Consider the following 22,616-nt stretch of genomic DNA (forward strand, 5'->3'; position numbering starts at 1 on the left):
CTTGAAAAAAAAACCACAAAATATTTTGTATTTTTTTATATTAGATGCAGACATTTTTGACAATAGCCATCTACACAGACCACATCTTATTTCTATATTGATACACAATTTAGATATTTAAGTACCTAATTAATAATAATAGTTACCAAAGCAATTTCGAATAAGCATAACAATAAGGAGACTAAAAATGTCATATTTTTCTATGAAGTGAATGTATTTGGAAGTGAAAGAAAATTTAGCTAACGCTTTAAATTTTGAAATGAATTTAATATACTTAACTCTATTGAGACCATTATTATTAAAGCATAACAAAAAAATGTATACAGTGGAGTAGCTGGGTACACCACAGGGTCAAAAATCAAACTTATTACTATCAAGATTTTTTAACCACTGATCCTAGCCACGCCACTGATTTTTTGTACTAAAACACGTAATTTATGGCTTTAATATTGCAAAGTCAAAATAATCTTGGTAATATAATAATATAGAGAGCAATATGTATGCTTATTAAAAACTAAATGGAGATTAAATATATTTTTTACGACGAGAATTTTGGGTTTAATTTTTATAGATCTGCTACTTCACCCTCAATAGTTAAGCCCGGTGCAATTTCAACCGTTTCCATGTGGTTCTTGTTGTCCATGTAGCCACGATCCTCTCGAAAGTCTCTCTTCCTGTAATTATTGGAATCTTCAAAGTCACGGGCGTTTCTATCGTATTCGTATCGTGGTGGTCCTCTACTGGAAGAAACAGAATGGGCTGGAGACATATTTACGTAAGAGTCTTGGCTAGGCGAAATTAAGTTCCGCTTAGGAACAGCTGCTCCATAGGAACTGCGGTCGAACGAATCTTCAAACGTTTCTTCGTGTCTATTATTATAGCCTCTCATATTGGAAGAATTCTTTGAGGGTCTATTGTACGGGTCGTCGTTTCTATTGGTATACATCCTATTGTGAGATGGATTCCTCGACGGGCTATCGTATGAATCGTTTATTTCCCCGTGTCTTTTCATGGAGGCTCTATTCTTCGGTGTCTTCTTGAGCATCGCCTGGAAATTAAACGGAGGATCATCATCATCGTCATCGTCTCTGGGACCCCTTGAATATTTAGCCAGGGCTTGGAGTTCGCTAACGGGGTTGGGTAAATCGCTTTTGTTTACTGAGTAACCTAACGCGTTACTCCCTCTACGGTAGTCGGTGTGTTCTAAAATTTTGGTGTCGACACCTCCGCTTGACCAAGGAACGGGTGGTTGATAATAGCTTTGGGGGGAAACGCATGGTGGTCTCTTATAAATAACAGGTTTGCTGAAGCTCTCACGTCTTGAGTGCACCGTGTCTTCCGGCGGTAACGTTGGCACGGGTACAGTGGGATCTCTGCAGAATGGTATGGTAAGGAGGGTCTGCGTGCTCGTCGACGCCTTGAACGGTTCCGTTTGCGCCGCGCTGCAACGACGTTTCAAAGGTTCATCCCACTGTTCACTGTCGGAGTCATATGGGCTTGCAAATGTGTCCCTACAATGAGAAACCAATTATAGTATTACACATTTCATAATTTCATGACTTTGAACTATCGTGAGTGATATTATTCATTGTTAAATAGAAAATGGCCGTACTTGTGTTGTCAAATATCAAGTTCACTGAAAGTTAGAGAAAGGTGTTCTCTAGCGCTGGATAAAATCTATTAATCTAGAAAGAGATTGTACCCAAGTAACGCACAACAGACGGAAACGTTTAAGTGCGGAAACCAGGCCAGAGGAAGAAGAAAGAAGTACCCAAGTAATCTACTGTAGATGGACTAACTTGACATTTGACAACGGAAGTAAGTATAAGTAGCTTGTTTGTATTCGATTTTAGTAGATAGGTACCTAAGTACCTACCTATTATATTTTAAACATATTCTACGTCCGTATTAATAAGAATTAAAGGGGGTTAAGATATAAAAATTAGGTTTAGGTAAACCAAGACGAACGATTTTGATTTTTGGTAAGTAGGAATAATATTTAAAAGTAGTTGATGCCCGCGACTTCGTTCGCGTGGATTAAGGTTTTTCAAAATCCTGTGGAATCTCTTTGATTTTCTGGGATGTAGCCTGTGTGTTAATCCAGAGTACACTCTGTCTCCATTCCAAATCTCAGCCAAATCTGTACTTTTTGCGTGAAAGAGTAACAAACATAAACACACAAACTTTCGCCTTATTAGTGTGATTCCAAGATTTTGCAACCTCTTCCTGCTCAACTTACGTGCTCTTAACTGAAGGGTCGCACATATGCGACGTATCGTAAAACTGTATTTGGTCCATTCGGAAGGGAAGCTTCCAAACAGTGGGCGGCACAGAGCCAAGGTAATTTTTTTCCTTGGCATGAGGATCCACTCGATCGAGGACCACGGATGAACTGGTGTTAAGGAGAGCTTCAACTACAGCCTGATTGTAAATGTGTACCTAAAAAATTAAGGGTAATTTGTATAATCAAAAATGGTACTATATTGTTGCAGGCTTAAAGGTGCTAAAACACCTGCATTTTCTAGAGTTCGCATCTATTACTCCTACCTAGTTACCCAATATGAGTAAGTTTTTTTTTAAATATTAAGTATATTAATTGTCATTCACTGTACCTACCGTAATTTGTGTTGTGTTAAAATTTTACTTATCAAATATCTCAACTTTAAGGGAAAATTTAAAAGTAGGTAGCAAGGTAGGTAGGTAGTTATTGGAAAAAATATTGTTTCTTGCGGCTTAATTGTGGTAAAATGACAGCTATAATGTCACGATCGCAATCACCTCTGATTGGTTGACGCTCGCTTGTTATTGGTTACAATGCATTGTTGCAATGAGAATACCACAAATCCAGCCAATAACAACGATTGCGATTGTAATCATGATTGATGCAGGTTTACCGGAATCGATCAGCAGTGTTAAGAAAAGTAAAATAATTTCTATACCCACCTGCTGCGAAAAGTGTACCAAGTCCTGGTACCGTAAAGCTCTGTACTGTAACAGAACTTGGAACATTGATCGACTCTTCCATTTCCTGGCAAATCGCTTCAGGAATCTAGCGGTTACCTCGTCGATCTCTCCCGTAGACTTGTTCACGAGTGGCCCGTATGCTTTGCGTACTACGTATCCTCTGTAAGCTGCAAATTTTCAAATAGAGTGGGTTTTTGGAAATAAATGTGACAGTTTCCTAAACAAAAACTATCAACATCAAAAGAGTTTAGCATTGCGAAATTGAAGGCCGATTCACACCAATTGCGTACACATGACACGTGGGTAGTGATGCGCGTAAACCCCTAACACACCGGGTTACGCATACGTCCACGCTTTACGCAAGCGGTGTGCCAAGTTTCATACAGTTCCATTCATTACAACGCAATGGTACGCGCTACGTCTACGCTTACGCAGTCTGTGTGAATGAGCTATTTATAGTTCGTCACACAGACGTTTACGTTTACACATGCAATTATCAAAAGTAGCTGTGATAGCCTAGTGGTTAGAACGTCCGGCTCCTAATCGGAAGTAGGGGGTTCGATCCCAGGCACGCTTTTCAGTTTCAGATCCTTTTCAGTTATCTGCGCTTTAAGCAATTAAATATCACTTGCTTTAACGGAAACAAAACTTTAACATTGCTTGACCGGAAGGAAAACATCGTGAGGAAACCTGCATGCCTGAAAGTTCTCCATTACTCAAAGGTGAAGTCTGCCAATCCGCATTAGGCCAGTGTGGCAGACTATAAGCCTTCTCACTCTGAGAAGAGACCCGTGCTCAGTAGTGGGTCGGCAATGGGTTGGTCATAGACACGCAATTGATAGTTAACGTCGTAATGTAAATTCCGCTTTACAGACATGAAGAAATAACGAAACAAAAGAGGAAAATTTTATGGAATTTTTCATACGTGATGACGGTAACATAAAACAGAGGGAAAACTTTGAAAAAACAAAATCAAGTATTTTATGTGGCAAATACAGAGAACGTTTTTTTATCGCAAGTTAACGTTAAGCAGTGATTTCATCTAACGGTAGGTAAGTGATTAATGATAATGATATTATGTATGGGTTAGGCGTGCTATTGTATGTGTGTGAAGAAAATGTATTGGAATAGAATATTGAAAACACTGGCATAATGCCGCTAGATAAGTCCCTGGATTAACTTTGCAGTTTGTATTTAGGTACGTTACCTTTTTGAATGCGCAGTGCAGCCTCTTCTTCAGATACATCGAGTGTTTTTTGTTTCTTTAATTCTTGTACTGGAATTAAAGCCGATTTTTAAAAACAATCTAAGCTAATTAATCTAAAGAAATTAAGTATCCCACAGAAAATATTAATAGGTAGGTTTGAAAAATACTAAGAGCTAGCCGAATCACTCACCGTGCAATTTTTTTGATTTATTTTTAACAGCATTCCTCTTTGCCAAGAAAAGACGCATCATGCTTTGTACTTTTATGATTTTCTTCACTTGTGTTTCATATAATCTGTGTTAACAAATAAGATAATTAGATTGGGTCAAACATTCTACATTCATAAACTGAAAGTTTGTATGTACCTACCTGTTTAAAAATTCCTCATTGTAATATTTCAAGAAGACTTTCGTTTTGCCCAGTTCCCACCCCTCCATTTTCAGACGAATCATTAACAATCTGCAGTTGTCAGCCGTTTCATCAACATTTTCATCAAAATCGAAGGCTAAGAAGCGATATCTGTTGGAAAAAATTGTTAAAGACACTTTTACTTTCAACTAGGTAAAGAAAAATGATAATATCTTCCTTACCTTCGGATGAATTCAGCAAACGGAACGCGGTATGAAAATCCTCTTTGGCGCGCTTTAGCCGTGTCTAAAACAGCCAAGGCTCGGATTTGCTGTCTCACCAATTCGGTTTGGAATCCATAAGGATTGTCATTTAAGTCCGTTCTAATACATCTTATAAAGTTTGTTCCTCCGCTACCAGGGCCTATGGAGAGTTGCTTAAGGAGCTCCAAGCTTGTGGCCCTATATGTTGCAGCAGCAGTCCTCATTCTACGTATTTGGGAATACTGACCCTTAGAAACCGTGTTGAACTTCTGCAAAAGCACATGATTGTTATTTAGTAAGAATAGAATAATATCCATCATATGAAAATCATTTATACGTGTAACTCCATACCCTGGCTTTAATATTTTCCTGTTCTTTTTCAGTTTTCGATCTCGAAGACGCTGCTGATGAACTTTGGTTGGACGCTGCAGTGAGATTCCCAGTTTTGGTTAGTTTATTTTTGAATAATTGCTGTAATGTAATGTTAGTTGATGCTCTCATAGTTTCAATCATTTCAGGCGGAAGGAAATCTTTGTTTTTATCAGCCATTTCTCTCGCGTCATAATTCACTTTACCAGTGTAATGTGCAACACAAAATTCGTGACTCCCAGAAAGTTTTACATATGGTCCCTTACATTTAGATTTAACTGTGGCTGCAAAAATGTTTTTAAATTTTAAAATATCTGATATCATTCATAATATTATTGTTTGAACTGGTTTATTTACTTACTCATGATAAACTCTTGTCCATTGCCAGCTCGACTGGCTTCATCCAAAATGTGAAAAATTCCTAGAGGTTTCCCCATCAATTGGTCGACAGAGTTTTTATTATCATAAAACATCAAATCCGTCACTGGGACCTCTTCTTCAGCCGCTTCTTGCATTTCCCAAGCGAATACTCTTTGGTTGTACAAAAATTGTATCTGTTCATTAGTAGTGTTTACTATCAATTGTTCTAAACGGTTTCTATGATAACATTCAAATCCAAACATATCTAATAAGCTTACAGAATATTTGTCGCCACTGAAAAATTTATTAAATTAATATCTCAACCATTACTTACAAATATAAGAGTATATTTCTGTTTCCCAATAGGTAGGGATACTTACAAGACAGCTCGCATAAATGACAATTTGGCATTAATTAGATTGATCAACCAATCAACAAGTCTTTTATATAGAGCACTTGCTAATGTATCTCTTGCGTCTCTCGCTTCATCAGTTGAATGTTTCCTTTTAACGGCAGAACCGTTCTCAATAAGGCAGTAATTTAGAAGTGCCCAAAGAAACTTTACTTCCTCTAGGGACAACAATTTGGACACTTTTTTCGCTTCTTCAACATTTTCTATTTCAGCTGAACCATGTTTTCCGTCCCTGAATCTCACATTACCCAAAATGAGAATTGCTGCTAAAACAGTTTCAAGAAATTTTATGTCCTCCTCTTCCCAGTCCAATATTTTTAAGTTTTCAATAAATTCTTCATACTTTTTAACGTTATCCCGCGGGGTTTCTCGCACACCTTTTGCTGTTCTTGACGGTTCGTCTAAAATTCTTAGATATCGATGTTTTCTGTTCCTTTCCAAACAAAATTCATCCAGTCTATTCTTTGCCTCAAGAGCGTCATAAAAGTAATAAAGCAAATTGAAATTGGCATGAGTCCTGAAACATGAAAAGTGTAAATTAAAATTTATAACACCCCCGACAAGTGAAGGTTACAGTTACTAGAAAAAATCTAATAACTTTCAAACGGCTGAACCAATTTTCTTGGATTAAGAACACTCGATCAAGCGACCTTTCAAACAAAAAATCGGTTCATTAGTTTAGGAGCTACGATGCCACAGACAGATACACACGTCAAACTTATAACATACCTCTTTTTGGGTCGGGGATTAATAAAGTATGCGTGATGACCGCAGTTTTATAAATTACATCTAAGTATTTTAAGGTAAAAGATTAATTACATGTCCGTCGACGATACACGCCACTTTTCGAGCTGATATAACCAAAAGAGAGCTCCGCTTAGTTTTCCTGATGTACCATAAGTTACTTGAACTTGCAGTATGCCTCGAGTAGAGCTGGAGTTCAGAGGAGTCGCTGAGCTTATACAGGCTTGAATAACACTTGTAGCTTTTTGAACTCTTTCTGCAGTATTATTTTTCATGGCTCCCAAATAAGTAAGATGAGAAAGTGTGTGGGTCATGTAAGTTGATTTTCCTGATTTACTTTCCCCAGAAAAAATTATGTATTGAGGCTCGTTATGGTGTAGAGCATCTTGAAACGCACTATCGGCTACAGAAAAAACGTGAGGGGCGTTATCTGATCTTGATTTGCATTCGTACTTTTTGTGATACTGAAAAGCAAAGATAAGTTTCAATTATTTCAAGAGCAATTTTAGTAATAGAAAATATCATAGAATTTTTTGTTGCCAACACCATATTTACTTCTTCATTATAAATATCTTCATGAGTGTTTGGGTTAAGTATCAATAGGACGTCACCAATAAATGACATAAAGTGGCCTTTTTGGTATTTTAATTCAAGTTCACGAATAAGATTATCTTCGGTTAATCGTTCCAAAGCAGCAAGATCTTCAACTTGCATCACTTCAGGTTCTTTACCACCCTCATTAATAAGGAGACCATTTTTGATTATTCTTTCTGGAAATCTGAACGGTACTTCTTTCTCAAGTAAGTCGTTTGCAAGCATTTTCAACTCAGTAGACAGCTGCAACGAAAATATTCATTAATCACACTAATATTATAAAGGCGAAAGTTTGTATGTGTGTGCGTGTGTGTGTGTGTGTGTGTATGTTTGTTACTCCTTCACGCAAAAACTACTGGACGGATTTGGCTCAAATTCGGAATGGAGATATCCTGGATAATATCCTGGATTAGCACATAAGCTACTTTTTATCCCGGAAAATCAAAGAGTTCCCACGGGATTTTTAGAAAACTACATCCACGCGAATGAAGTCGCGGGTATCAGCTAGTTTTAAAATAAAATGATGTAATACCATGAGTTTGATTAAAAAACAATATTGTATCTTACATGGAAGTCATTTTCCGGTACAGACTGTATAAATGGATGCTCTTCTAACTCCGCCATAAATGGACGATGTTCAGGATTTTTTTCGAGGCATCTGAAATGACAGTCTAATTTGTATTACTCAATATAATAATAGTTAGTATCCTGTAACTGAATGATACGTTAACTTACTCATTAATGAAATCGTTAATGTCATTTGACGACATTGACGGCTTTGCTACCCCTGGGGGAGGATTTCTTACGATTTGAAACAGTGCACAGGTAGGATGCATATTTTCAAAAGGTGCTTTGCCATCGACCATTTCAATTGTGCTGATTCCTAAAGCCCAAACATCCACTCTATTACCATATCCCTCTTCACCTCCCGCGACCATTTCTGGCGCCATCCAACTCGGTGAGCCAATAACCGTTCTAGTAGTGTCATCACTTCCGTTTAGTTTACATGATAATCCGAAATCGGTAACTTTGACTTCCCCATCTTTTGTGATAAGAATATTATTACATCGTATGTTGCGATGGATGATATTATTCTCATGTAGATAACATACACCCTGAAAGAAATAGTTACGGAATATTTTTTTAATAAAACGAAATGTGTCAAATAAAAGCAATAAGAGTTTGCTCAAATCAAAAATTAAGATAAACGGTTTGTTTTGAAACTTTTAAAGCCTGCTTATCCGGTTTGAGGCATGTAGCGTGGCTCTCTTAACACTAGCTGTTTATACGGAGTTAAGAAGACTGCCCTACATGCTAAATTAGGCTAATACTAAGTATTATAAACAGGATCAACAAAGCAGCACCGTTTTAAAGAGACGACGATACAAACGTCAGTGTCAATCAAGCGGTCCACACGCCCATGAGATTCATTGGGAGCTATTTGCATACGCATCAGGGCGCAGCTCTGTCGCGACCTGTCTGCGCTCTACTGTTTGATATATCACTCGGTTAATGCGTTCACAACTATCGGGTTACTCGTATGGTTGCTAGTGATTTATTTTTAATTTTACACTAGGTCGAGCATATAAACAGGTTCGAAATCCTCGTACAAGTTTATCGTATTATTTTTTGTCTAGAAATATGCAAAACTTACAAACTCTGTTAAAATCCTAGAGGTTGACAAAGTCTACTTGCAATCTCACGGGATATGCTTTCGATTCAATGAAAATGTACTAAGCTGAGAAGATGCACTGTCTTGTATTGATGAACCAAGTGGTTTGCATAAAGATAATACGCATTTAACTCTGTGCAACTTCCTTAAAGCTTAACGCCTCGATTTGTGCTCGGGATTAAACACTCTCAAACGAGGGCTGTAAGGAAGGTTTTACATAGATGTAAACGATATCGAAGATCGTTGGCTACCGACGCAAAGGTCCGTATATCTTGTGTGTGCGAGCATTATTTACGATAATTGAGCGATGCGCCTCGATGGGGGGCCATCACGGTGTTGTCGGTTGTCGGGCGCGCACCGACATTCACATCGACAAGTTCGACTGTTCCGTCGCGAATCAAATAAAGCGGCATGCATTTTAAGTAATGGCCCTAGATAGTATTTCAACGTACGTGGATATTCGCCGGGCAATATTTTATTCCACGTCACGCTACAAGAGGGAATCGCCCGGACGGAGATCGGAGAACAATTGAGTTTGCATTCAAAGTAACTACCAATTGATTCAGCCGTTGAAAGTTGGACTGGCAGGCCCTTTGTTTTATAAACAGCCATCTTGACTCGGATGTGACGAACGACATGTTTATAGTCCGTCGAATATGGACTTACCTTGATCGTATATTTCAGAATATAAGCTATGTGCTCTTCGGACATTTTTTTGTCCGCTGCTTTGAGTTTTCTGACAATATCGATGACAGATCCATACTGGCACAACTGTAAAGTAAAATTATTGCGTAAATGATTTATAAATAGGAGTATAGAATTTAAAGTTTCCTTTTTTTTTGGTTTAGGTACCCAACTCACCTCTAGTACGAACCATATTTTCCTCGAATAATCAGATTTATCACAGAATACACCATAAAAATCGATGATATTAAGGTGTTGGGTGAAATCCCGTAATATTTTGTATTCCTCGTGTATATGTGGTTCGGTTTCTTCTTTAAGGGTTACTATTTTAACGGCAACTTCTTTGCCAGCTGCTTGGCCATCCGTGGCTTTGTGAATTTCTCCAAAGACCCCAGTGCCAAGTTTCTTTACGAGGGAGTAGCGGCTTTGGGGACTTTGCAGGGACGGTATGTTAAGACCGTCCTTCATTTTGTTAGATTGGTCATGCGTGGATTCAATACTTTATTTGGTTTACAAAAATATTTGCGACCTGTGTTCAAAGTTTAAATACTGTTATATAAAAAATAACTAATTTATTTCAAAATACCGCAATTAATATAATATTTAATTCCAAGTTATTGTGGCGTCTTTAAATGCTTATTACTATGTGACAGGTTTAAAGCAGTTTGCCACAGTTTGCTCAAAAAGCTAATGCTGCAAAAATGACAAAAGAACGCTCACTTTGCGTTTAGGACGTTCTTAAATAAAAATATGATATGATCGCATTATGACAGGTACGATTTTAGTACATATCGCAAAAGTAAAGTTAACTTTGAACTTTAACTGTAACTTTAATTATAACTTCTTAAAAATGACAATGCTATAATTAAAACAATTTACTTATCACATTAAATTAAAAAAAAATACAATTGTTTTTTTAATTCAAATAAATATTTTAGTGTTAAAATGCTCACCACACGTCGGTACCACAACTCGTCCGGGATTGTACTGAAGGTTGCGCGACGGGACGCCTCGCAAGTGCCGGGGCTTCAGAAATTAAATCGACGGTAATCCCTCGTAACAGTGTTACTACGCGACTAGTTGTTACCGTTGCTTTGTTTGCAATTAAAAAATAATTATTTTTTAAGAGAATTTTCCTTTTAGATCATCAGGAGGCAGGAGTTGAAGGCAACAGATCAGAAACATCGATCACGGAAGAGTATTCCAAATCTTATAATCAAAAGGCTTAGCAAGTTGAAGTGTCAGTTGGTCGGTGATGTCTGTCATAAGCCAACGGCAAATGGAGCAGATTTGTTCTGCAGTACAGACCGAGTAAGGGTAAGCTTAGTGAAAGACGAACTCCATCAAAAATCAATGAATGTACAGCTGTAGGCACATATTATATAAGCTGATATATGCATGGAATAGAATTAAGAATCTTGCCTAAGGTCCTATCATTGACATAGTCATCTGCGCGGGTTATTATTATAGTGTATGTGTAAATACAAGTGTATGTGCTAGCACAGCTGATGTGCTCTCTATTCTGTCACTTTAACAGTTCGCTAGGACGGATGGCAATATTTCGCTACAAGAGAGAGATAGGCGCACAACCGGCCGCATTACCTGCTCTACAAAGCTTTGCTCTTTGTCCTTCTAGATGTAGAGTCTGCCAACACTACGGTTTCTAATCATCATCTTCATTAAAAGTCGCCTCTTTTAACTTCTGGTAACTAAGCCCTGTCTACACTCTTATAATATCGTCCAATCATTTTGCTTTGGCGACCTGGGGAGCCCTTTTGCCTGCAATTCTACCACCCAACACTAATCTTGGGAATGAGAGTTGTGCTCTTCTCTGTAAATGTCCAAAGAAAGCGAGCTACCTTCGCATGGTGGTGGACATGAGTTATTTATCTTTGTGGGCCAATTCCAGCACCTTGTGTTCGGTACAGCTGTTCCAGGTTATCTTGAGCATTTTCTTGTAGATCCACAATCCACATCTTTTCTGGTGCAGAGTCGATGTTCCTTCGAGGCTCAACGTCAGCATTGTCCTTTTGCTTCGCCTGAACTGAATTACATGTTGTATAACCAGGCAGATGCGTATTTTACTATGTACCTACCTACTTATCTGATTTGTTGTTACCTAACTGTTTACTATATATAATACCTAGAGGTACATAGCATATTTTTGTTTTTAATTATTATTGGCAAATAGGTTACCTATGTGAAGACGTTAACCTTTCTTCCTACTAGTGTTTAATTTCCTTCCATAATTACGTTTACGGTCGATTCGAACCTAAGGTATTTTTATGTCGTAAGAAATGAGTTTGACACCGTTCCATGTAGCGTATCACCACGATATCCACTTATTACGGTTACATAAGTAACGTAATTCAATTATATTGTGTCTAGAGTACAGACTGCTTACCTACCCACTATGAAACATAATATGGATTTATAAATAAGAACTTAGGTATCTATTCACATACCTAGAGAGAATAATAAATAGGTAGGCGGCAACTATTAAATCTATTTTCTACTTATAAAATGACTGTTATTATTACATCTAGGCATTTAATGTTATTAAAAAAAATTGAGTTGCAAACTATATTTTTTTTTCTTACAGAAGCTGAACCTCAAAGATCAAATGGGCGAAAGTATAGGTCTGAGACAATTTTGGATCGCATTTTCAGATTAGAACCAGTGCTCAAAACTCCTTATATCTACAGGAAAATCGGAAATAGATATCCGAAAATAATTGATATGGTACTTTTTTATACTTACGTAAATAAATACGGTGGCAATCCGAAACACGTTTTATAGAAATATTTTATGAAAATAAATTATCAATTAATTAATCAAATTTTAAAATATAACCTAAGTTATTGTTTTAAATGATATATTTAATATTTAGATCATAATTTATAATTAGGTATCTAGTTGTAGAAAATATTTAACAATTTAATGTACCTAGGTACCTGATGTATGTACCTAATTTAATTCAATTTTATGTTATATTTATCTTATTTTATAATAATGTTAATCCTTATCGCATGTTTTTTTTAATAAATGCTATTTTTATTTTAGTTATTTTATTTATTTAAATAAATACCGTACCTACCCTGTTACGGATGCATCGCAGACTCCACCATTGATGAATCATATGCATAGGTACATACCTACCTACTCTGCCGATATTATCGATCGTTGAAGCTCTTCAAATTCCTATCGCACTTCAATGCTATTGATACATCATTCACGGCGTCCTTATCCCAAAAGCGATCCGTCATCCCAAAGTGTTTACGCTATCAAGCGTAAATAGCTGAAGGGCGGAACAAGATACAATACAAACAGTTATTTTTGCCACTTCAGAGATTATTCGGACCGTTTACCTGTCAGTAATGAGAGGCAATCTTCTAAATCCTGAAATCCATTGTCATTCGCCTTCTAATACAGTAAGTTAAACAGTGGCGCACATAGAAATATTGTGGCTCAGTTCACGACAGAGAGACCTTGTAACAAAATGCGGAGGCTTCGACTTCACCGGCAGGCGTCAGTCTATGAAACGATTATTATTATTCTTTGATTCACGTCACCCATTGCCTATATTTGACAGATCGTCGATTCAGAATCAAACCATGAGCTCCCTTACTCTAATTCATTCTAACAGTGGTACTTGCCTATAGAAGAAACTGATCCTGATGCCTGATGCTACTATACAATATGAAAAATTTAACCAAAATAGAATTTACTCATCAGTCATCGTCATCACTATCATCGCCGGCCCACTCTCAGTAGTGCCAAGGGTCTGAATGAGATTAGTCCATAGTCCACCAAGTTCGAATTGCTAGACTTAACACACTTTTGAGAACATTAGGTATGGAAAATTCTCAGGTTTCCTCACGATGTTATCCTTTACCTGTGAACCTATTAATAATTTAGTTAAATTTGGAATTTTTGTAGGACAAAGACAGCAGGAAATAAATTAGTTCACTGAATACAAATAATTTTACGAAAAAAGTATAACCAATAACTGAAGTTTTTGAAAAGATTTAAACATAAAAAGAAGAGTTTTTGCCAAGGAATATTGCCTAGATCACAAATATACAAAAAAGATTGAGGTTTCAGTTCCAGTTAAAAAAAATAACACCTACCTATTCCAAGCGCGACGGAGCACACGAAAAAGCCTCTCGAAGCCTCGAAGGGTCTTTAGGGACCAAATGAAACGGAAATAACAGCATAATTATAAACTGCGCCATTGAGACGTCGGCTGCTGAGCAGTAAAACATCCTAAATGATGCGACGGGATACTTAGTTACTCACTTTTTTCATAATTGCCTCCCATCGACATTTTCAGCATGTTTTGATAAAAATCATATTATAGCATAAAGTTTTGATAAAAATCATATTATGAATCTTGCATAAAGTTTGCAAGATTCATCTAACAATAAGTAGGACCGGATGGTTTAAAATTCTCTAACTTTTTAAAAATATGTGCTATATACTATGTTTTATGGATTGAGTGTATCACTTACTTTAACGGTGAAGGAAAACATCATGAGGAAACCTGCATGCCTAAGAGTTCTCCATAATTTCTCAAAGGTGTATTCAGAAGGCTGCCAATGTGCACTTGGCCAACATGGTAGAAATATACCAAACGAAGCCTTCTCATTGTGAGATACCTGTGCTTAGTAGCTGTGAGCTGGTGATGTTGATTCTTGGGGACAATTTTTCTGGAGGTGTTTAAAAATTAAAAGATGGTCGGTTTCGTAGTATACTTATTAATTATTATTTAAAAATATTACATTGTCACCTTATTTACTATCAAATAAATATTAAATTTACAAATAAATATCACCAACCAGGGGAATGTTAGTGAAAACATCGGAATAAAAATGTATATACAACTCGATTGAGGAATGTAGGTATTATACTAGGAATGTACATGATAATATTAGGTATAATTATATTGTTACGTAATTAATTCATCATTTATCTAGGTATGTGTGCAATTATGTATTACAGAATATTTGCTAAAAAGGTTCATAATTTCGAAATCTTAATTTAATTCTAAGTAATAATATTTACGATATCTACGACTATTATGTAAAATAATTTATTATATTAATACTGATAGATTAACAACTGAAAAGTTTTCAAGTTCTACTCTAGTCTAAAATGTCTTTATTTTGTGCGAAGTTAATTTAAGTTTCTGTTCAAAATCTTGCTCTCCTTATGATTTGTTATTTCGATATAAAAACCCTGATGGTCAGGTCAAGTTGATGCCTTGCAGTAGGCACTAAAGTAAAATGGTGAAGGACGAACCACGTCAATAAGTTCTTGGGCACACTCTCCGAAATGTATCAAAATCTGATAACTTAGGAATGTTACTTGCAAATAGAAATCCACTTATCATCCTGACACCTCTGACAGTCCACCCTGCAGCACCAATGGAAGGTGCAGTTACATGCCTTGATACTTGACTTCCTGATCAGCGCATGCCCTCGTCCACAACATAGCAAGTCGCAAGATCCCGTCCTCGACGTCCTCCCAATACGGCAGACCCTACCTGAGGTACCCGCGGAGTCCATTTTTGGGTCCGGTTCGCAAAAGCTTGGTGATCTGATAACAATTTTTTGTTTTTTGAGTAATAAATTCGGATATTGTACAGGCGTTACTTTGCGGAAGTCCACGATATACTTATAGGAATCAAAAGCTTAATTTGCTAATAATAATCCACAATCCACAGTTGCAAAGTGCACTGTAAGGTCTACATCTCCTGAGTATGTCCCGGTGTCGCAGCAAAAGACGTGTTCTAGTAGATTTGTGTGGTGTTGCGAGGTGGTACTTGGGGCTTGCTTGGTGGCTGGCTTTTCCTGCATGCTTAGCAGTGGGAGGGCGGGTAGTGCATGTTGCATGCTGCTGTTGTACCATGCGGATTTGCCTTTTTCAGCGGATTACCTATAGCAAATTAGCTTTTGATTCTTTGTATAATAAATTGGAACTTATAACCCGATTTCAGTGATCCTACGCAAGAATCAATTTGTAAACACATTTTTTTTCTATAGTTATTTTAATGATGAACTTATTTTACGATGTAAACGTTTTTGTTTTAAAGCTTATTCGTATTTCTGGATAGCCAGATCACCCTGCGACGAAAGAGATGGCATTTTTCATCACAGGAATTTGAGGAGGGCTGGTTGATAGGTTCGCTATGCGAAAATAGCTCTCCAAATATTCAACCTCAAGTTGCTTCCCTTTTTGAAGAGCGCACAAGTTTTTAAGAAAATTCAGAAGAAACAACTAAGAATTCTTTGGTAAGTGATCTTGAAGATATGTGTAGACCGTAGAGGCTACAAAGTTAAGAGTTTTTTGTACTTTACATTTTTAGGTGATTGCTTTATTATCTGTTTATCCTTATAATATGATCGGTACTTACTTTTCAAAGAACAGCAAGCTGGATTTCGGCGCCGGTCTGGCTCGACTCCTCCTCCTTCCTCGTGGCCGCCCTCTCAGCACCGAAGGACCGTTGTTTAATTCCTCTTGGGCTACTACTAGCGCCTGAAAATATTAGAAATAATGTCTTTAATACAATACCAATACATATGGGACTATAAGGCGATAGCTGAAGATTGATGTGCTTGAGTTGAAATTTTTATTTAAGGTAAGTAGATACTAGCTGATGAACGGGACTTGCCCGCGTGGATTCAGTTTATTGAACTCTTGTAGGAACTTCTTATTTTCCGGGATAAAAACTAGCTTATAACACTTCCCAGATCATAAACTATGTCCAAGGAAAAAACCACGTCGATCCGCTGCTCCGTTGCGGCGTGGATTGAAGGACAGACCAATAAACTAACTAACACACTTTTGCTTTTATAATACCCATGGGTAGTTATAGTGATTTTGTCGTGGTATACTGGTGGCAAAGTAGTGACTACAAACCGATATCAAATACATTGCCATAAGTAATTTAGCGCACTTTCCTCGTTGCCTTAGCTGGTTAGCTCGCTAAGCCATTCCTAATATTTTTATCAGGAACATTTGATGGTTATTTCTTTATTAACTGTTTCATCATAAAAATCTCGACTTACTTTGCGAAATTGTCTTTTAATGGTGGACGCCACAACCCTGAAGTCAGGTGTAGCGCGCCAGCACGTCCGTAACTGACAGCTCCCTGACAGCCCGTGGCACTTGCACCGTACCTCCATGTGAGATGACAGGATCTGGGACGAATAAAGACATTATTAAACATTTCCCATCAGAACCTGGAATGTAACTTTCCAAGTTAACGTTAACTGTGCGTGAAACTGAAAATGTATGGGGATGTCGAACCATTTTTCCCGTAAGTTTTCCTTCTTTTACTAAATGACTTATGTTAACTTTAACTTTCAAGCTAACGTTAGCTGTGCTAACCTTAAAGAGCTTCAGGTGTAGGTAAGCGCTGGTCTACTTTCGTTGTTTCAACAAGTACTTATATAGGTAGGTACTATTTATAGTGTTTTAGTGTTTGACTATATTTCAAAAGAATTAAATAGTTTTTAATAACAGTCGCTTAGGTGGACACATATCTGAAATTTCGGCACTGAATGATAAGAGGAGCGGTAGCCTGTTGATTCAAGGCGCTCCATGCCCGATACCCCGAAAGATCCGTAATTTTTAATATGCATTAAAAAAGCTGATGTCCGTCATTTCATTCGCTTACATTTAGGTAGGTTTTCAAAACACGTTCAGGAACTTTTAGATATTCCGGGGCAAAAAGAAGCCTATAACATCTAAGTCTTTAACTATATCCTGCACAAATCACGTCGATCTGTTGCTACATTGTGGAGTGATTGAAGAACAAACTAACACACTCGCTTATCATATGTTAGTCATTATTTACAAGTAGGTAGGTACGTAGAATAGTAATTTACAGCATTCCGTTTTTGACGATGATGCTAATGCTCAGTATTCATGCTCTTATTCTTAAAAGAACTACGTCATATTTCAGACTCAGCCGTATCAAAAGGCCGCGCGCAAAATCATAAATCCGAGTTGTCCCGATACGTGACCGCATCTCGCACAATTACGCGATCAAGCCACCCACTAGTTCATAACATTTACATAATTAAACGCCTCACTGCAATCACGCTGACGTCTTAATTTCGCCAAAGCCGCCGGCGGAATAATTTCCCAAATTGAGTCGGGGCAAAAATTCAAATAAATCGGTGTCCCGGCCCGCCTCCCGATCCTACGGGCCTTAATAACCCGGTATTAAGAGCGCCCGCGATAGAATTCGCCACCCAAGACGTTTGTAATACGTCGTAATGAAGCCGGAATATTAAAAATGGCCTCGAACCGCTTATTATGTTCTCACCTCAGCGGGCGTTTCGTGAAATACGGCGGGCTAATATGGGCCCCGGAGCGAAGGCCCGGCCACGCCACCGCCGCATAAGGTTATAATGGTGGCGCTATCTATAACACTTTAGGACTGTTTCGGATGAATTGACCCCTGTGATGTAAGACGTAATTGTCACGGCGAATAGGCTAATTTAATGCCACATATCTTGGCGTGCAACAGGTAGGTACCTATTATGTTAGCTGTAGAAAATACTAAAGGCTTGGTGTTGTATAGGTTGTTATCTATTACACTTTAGGACTGTTTCGGATGAATTGACCCCTGTGATGTAAGACGTAATTGTCACGCCGAATGGGCTACATTAAATGCCACATTATCTTGGTGTGCAACAGCTATTATGTTAGCTGTTACTGGATAGCGACATAGATATGTGAGAGCGAGGATAGAGATATTACACTTTTTTGATTAGGTTTGAGCATAAACTTTTATTTATATACCTACATAAGTTTATGGGTCTGAGCTGAGACCCAAAAAATAATAATTGGCTAATTCTGTTGTACAATCTCCAAACTAAATTGACAGGTATAAATCTAGTGCGATTCTTTTCATCTAAGGTTGGCACTTGATTTAGATCAGTCATTTTTGTTTTTCAAGAGAAACACAATTTTTTTTTGGTTAATGTTAGTGAAGAGAGAAGACGAACCTCTAATACAATATTTTTTCAGTCAATTAGCTAACTTCTTCATCTGGTTGCGATAAATTGGAATGAGATCGAGTGGGTGCCTAATTAGTGAGATCGTTAAAATTATCAAGACCCAATTCAAATGCCCAGTTTATAATCATTCGTCAAGGCTCAAGAGTAGCTGGCACAGTTTTGTGTACGCACAACTGTCATCAGTCTATTGCTCCCATCGGGCTCTTGGAAGCGAAAGATTTGTTTATTCCTCAACGATGGACGTATTATAACACTTTAATATAAATCGCTGTAAAACTAGACTAAATATGATGTCATTAAGAGATCTCTCACACGATCGTAGCTAGTAGAACATAGGAGATATTTTGGCCTATATTTGACCTACCTTTCGAACTACGAATTGACTCTCAATCTGAACCATAGATTTATAGAGAACTAGCTGATGCCTACAACTTCGGCTGTATGAATTTGAGTTTTTTTTTCATCTTTACCTATTGGTTTCCGGGTACTTTCTAGCCTAAACGCGTGTCTCCGAGATTCAAGCTAACTTTGTACCAAATTCCATTAAAATTGGTGAAACCGATAGACCGTGAAAAGTTAATAGACAGACATACACGCTTAATATTTGTATGGATACTGACAGGTGTAGATTGTGATTAAAAGTCACATACAATGTAAAGACTTCATCAAGTCTTGTAAGTCAACTGCTTCTGGAACTAGATGTGTCTAGAGAGGCTAGTGCAGTCAGTATTTCAATCATTGATTTTGTTTCTTAAATTATTGGTTTTTATGGGGCTATGAGGGATCCAGCCTTAGCGCATATTTGGAGATACGCATTCATCATCGCTTGTGGGACCAGTTTCTTGACCAGTTTTTTGCATCACCAACTCAAGTATGGACGTTGTCTTAATTTGCCTCTAATCTGAGACACAACGTGATATAAGACATTATAGCCATTGGTCGTACTCCAGATGTGTTCATTTGACTAGCCTCAGTTAGTCTCGACCCGAGGCTACTTAGCCCGAAGCAGCTCTAATGTGTATGAAGTCCTAATGATCTATAGGTACATTACCTACTTGTTTGATAAATGAGGTGAGTTAGGCGCCATCTCCACGGGCGATTGTATCGCAACGAGTCCGTTCTACTATCGTCGGATAATCTCTACGGTACAACGATAATTCTGCCGGCGTGTCGTCGCAACTCGCAACGATACGCCACGAGACCGCAAAGGATCGTCGCGTGACGTGCTCACAACACCTCATTGGGCCTCTCAACTGTGGTGTACCGACTAACGTGGCAGTATCGCCGCTAGACGTGACGATATCGTCGCGAGACGCGACGAGTTCGCGACGTTATACTCGTCCAGAGTCACTCGTCGTATCGCCCGTGGAGATGGCGCCTTAGTGTGATGGGTGTTTAATATTCGAACGAGTACGGCTGCGGTAGCAAAAACTAGACAAATAATGACAGCCACAACCTAACGTATCATTACATACAATAGCTCCAATTAAAAATGTTCTCTAGTATGTAATTTTGTATGAAGTGTGTTTAAAAATAACAGATCAGAGGTGACTTTGTCTGGAGGTTGATATTATCATAAATTAATCATTATTTATTTCCTTAAGCCTCTTTATGCGCCAGTATTTGGGTGATGTTTCTTTAAGTGCTATGTTGTAAATACGTTTTGACAAATATCCCATTGTAGGTATAGGAGGATCTTTAATGGCAATATTTCAAGCTTATAGCTGCTTACAGATTTTCTGTCTTTGCATGGGCAAAAATTAGGTGCCCCGAGTTCATAATGGTACTACCTAATTCAGTGTGTCATAATCTCTTAATTAAATTAAAGCTTAAAAGTAATAATATCTTTTTGCGCGGGGAAAATTATTGTGAAAAGACTATTTTGTTCAGACAGAAAGACTCTATAGACCTATGTCTAATAATCCTATAAGGATTCCTTTCTGCTTTTGAGGTACAGAACCCTAAAAAATAAAAATAATGGCCGGGTTTATCATGATGACTAATATTCCCCTCCCCTCCAACTAAGCGTAAAGACAAGCTTTAGTAAGCTAGGAGTAGGTACGAAAATAGTCCAACGGGTGTGGCCATCGGCAACCTTTCGGATTACAGTCCACTCTTTTAACCGTTGAGCTATCGAGGCTCAAGGCACTAGGTACCTAATTTATCCTTTGAAATAACTACTATCAGGCTCCATTTAGGATTTCACAACGCCCCCTTAAATACCACCATTAGAGTATGAGGTCAAATCCTAAGTTCAGTTTAGGGCTTGATGGTGAATAACTCGTATTACTAAATATCGCAGACAGGTGCGGTTTTGTTCTATAGCGCATTATTAATAGCTCATAATATAATAGCTCAGTTTATGCTGCACAACAGTAATACTTAGTTAAATAGGTAGATTACCAACACTTGATTATTTTATGAGAATAAGTAAAACTAAATATATAGATAATAATAGGTAAATACTATAAAAGTGAAAGTTTGGATATTTATTACTCCTCCTTTACACCATATTATCATGACAATTTATTTGGCTGAAAGAATGAAAATAGCTTATACCTACCTATGTATGTAATAAATATACTTAGGTACTTTACTACTAGCCGTATAGGTACCTACTCTGAATTAACATATTTACCTAACTATTAAAAAAACTACATTTTATCATGGAAATCAAAGAATTCCCATTTCCAATCAAATAGGGATTTAAAAAATCTAGGTATATACCTGTCTATGTACAAGTTGGTACCTAAGTAGGTACCTTATAATCATTGCCTTCATACTTACCTAGTTGATTTTAGAAAGCAAAATTTGCGTAAGTATGTCTTTTTAATTAATTATTGTATTTTATTCAGCATTTAGATATAAAAGTGGCCCGTGATTCACAGGTTAATCTACAGGGTGATTAGGATTAGCAGTGACTAACTGACTATAATCGGTTTAACATGGCCGTAACTAATCCGACGGCTGAATTAGCCGCGGTTGTTGGTAAAACCTCACACGAGGGCTGCTGATTAAATAAATACCTACGCATATATTTTTTTTATCAGGAAAACATACAGCTTAGTTATATACAAAAAAGCTAATACAAAGCTATTACATAAGCCAACCTAAGTTTCCACCGTTTAGTTGGTATGTATAAAGAATTTTAAGTGGAAAGCGCATTACAAATTACTTATAACAAAGATGTAATAAAAGACAAATACAATAAAAGACTTTATAAGGGACTTTTTGTGGGACTTTATACGGTAACTAGGTTTCACCAGCGACTTCGACCGCGTGGACCACAAGTTTCCAACCTCTATTTTACCCCTTTAGGGGTTGAATTTTCAAAAATCCTTTCTTACCAAATGTCTACGTCATAATAGGTATCTGCATGCCGAATTTCAGTCTGAAAAAATCACTTCAATCTGTTGGTCCGTTGTGACGCGATTCAGACTAGAAATCAATAAACCAATAAATCAACAAACGAACACACTTTCGCTTTTATATTATGGGTGGTGATAATGATATTTCCCAACTCAAATTCCTATATGTTTTGAGTTTCTATACTAAAATAGTAGATAAGATGAGTCGTTACTTATAGTAGTTTCATGCAAAGTTTTGTACGACTTCAGTAATGGGATAGACGACGCTTACATTCGAACCTTTGCGTGGTGGTGTCAAAGCCTTTACATAACATCTTTGAATAAGGTTTTGTTAATATGAATAGGTATTCAGTATTCATTATATTTATAAAACACTAGAGGATGCCCGCGGCTTCGCCCGCGTGGATTTCGGTTTTTTTTAAATCCTGTAGGAACTCTTCGATTTTCCGGGATAAAAAGTAGCCTATGTCCTTCCCCGGGATGTACCCCAAGTCTGTACCAAATTTCATTAAAATCTGTTCAGAGGTTGGGCCATGAAAACGAAGCAGAGAGACAGACACACTTTCGCATTTATTATATTAAGTATGGATAGACACGTC

General features: G+C 37.5%; 2 protein-coding genes and 1 long non-coding RNA gene across 5 annotated transcripts in view; 1 reads left to right on the forward strand and 2 right to left on the reverse strand.

The window, feature by feature from the left end:
• Positions 1–21: 21 nt before the first annotated feature.
• On the reverse strand, positions 22–10,659 carry LOC123874775 (neither inactivation nor afterpotential protein C). 3 transcript variants are annotated; one of them, XM_045920464.1, is made up of 18 exons: positions 10,571–10,659; positions 9,795–10,146; positions 9,600–9,704; positions 7,997–8,376; positions 7,829–7,919; positions 7,223–7,504; positions 6,743–7,131; positions 5,892–6,440; positions 5,513–5,805; positions 5,134–5,435; positions 4,762–5,051; positions 4,541–4,690; positions 4,362–4,465; positions 4,172–4,240; positions 2,944–3,131; positions 2,240–2,439; positions 1,318–1,511; positions 872–1,048 (listed from the first exon to the last, which is right to left on the reverse strand). In XM_045920464.1, exons 2-18 carry the CDS (start codon positions 10,083–10,085, stop codon positions 1,020–1,022), a joined length of 3,906 nt encoding a protein of 1,301 aa, XP_045776420.1. In that variant the 5' UTR covers positions 10,086–10,146; positions 10,571–10,659; the 3' UTR covers positions 872–1,019. The 3 variants fall into 3 exon arrangements, with proteins under 3 accessions (XP_045776340.1, XP_045776260.1, XP_045776420.1); XM_045920384.1 differs by having other exon boundaries at positions 22–1,442; XM_045920304.1 differs by having other exon boundaries at positions 22–1,511.
• LOC123877527 lies at positions 3,161–19,861 on the forward strand. Its single transcript, XR_006798612.1, has 3 exons — positions 3,161–3,170; positions 14,890–14,897; positions 19,730–19,861. It is a non-coding gene; the product is annotated as an uncharacterized LOC123877527 (long non-coding RNA).
• LOC123876857 (protein Wnt-10a) overlaps positions 14,932–22,616 on the reverse strand; it is a 57,694-nt gene continuing 50,009 nt past the window's right edge. The window contains exons 4-6 of the mRNA XM_045923277.1: positions 16,688–16,819; positions 16,033–16,154; positions 14,932–15,215 (exon numbers count right to left, since the gene is read on the reverse strand). Coding sequence (XP_045779233.1) covers positions 14,981–15,215; positions 16,033–16,154; positions 16,688–16,819 — 489 coding nt within the window. The 3' untranslated portion in view covers positions 14,932–14,980. The remainder of the gene's footprint in view (positions 15,216–16,032; positions 16,155–16,687; positions 16,820–22,616) is intronic.

This window comes from Maniola jurtina, chromosome 1 (assembly GCF_905333055.1).
Source record: "Maniola jurtina chromosome 1, ilManJurt1.1, whole genome shotgun sequence".
Lineage (NCBI taxonomy): Eukaryota > Metazoa > Arthropoda > Insecta > Lepidoptera > Nymphalidae > Maniola > Maniola jurtina.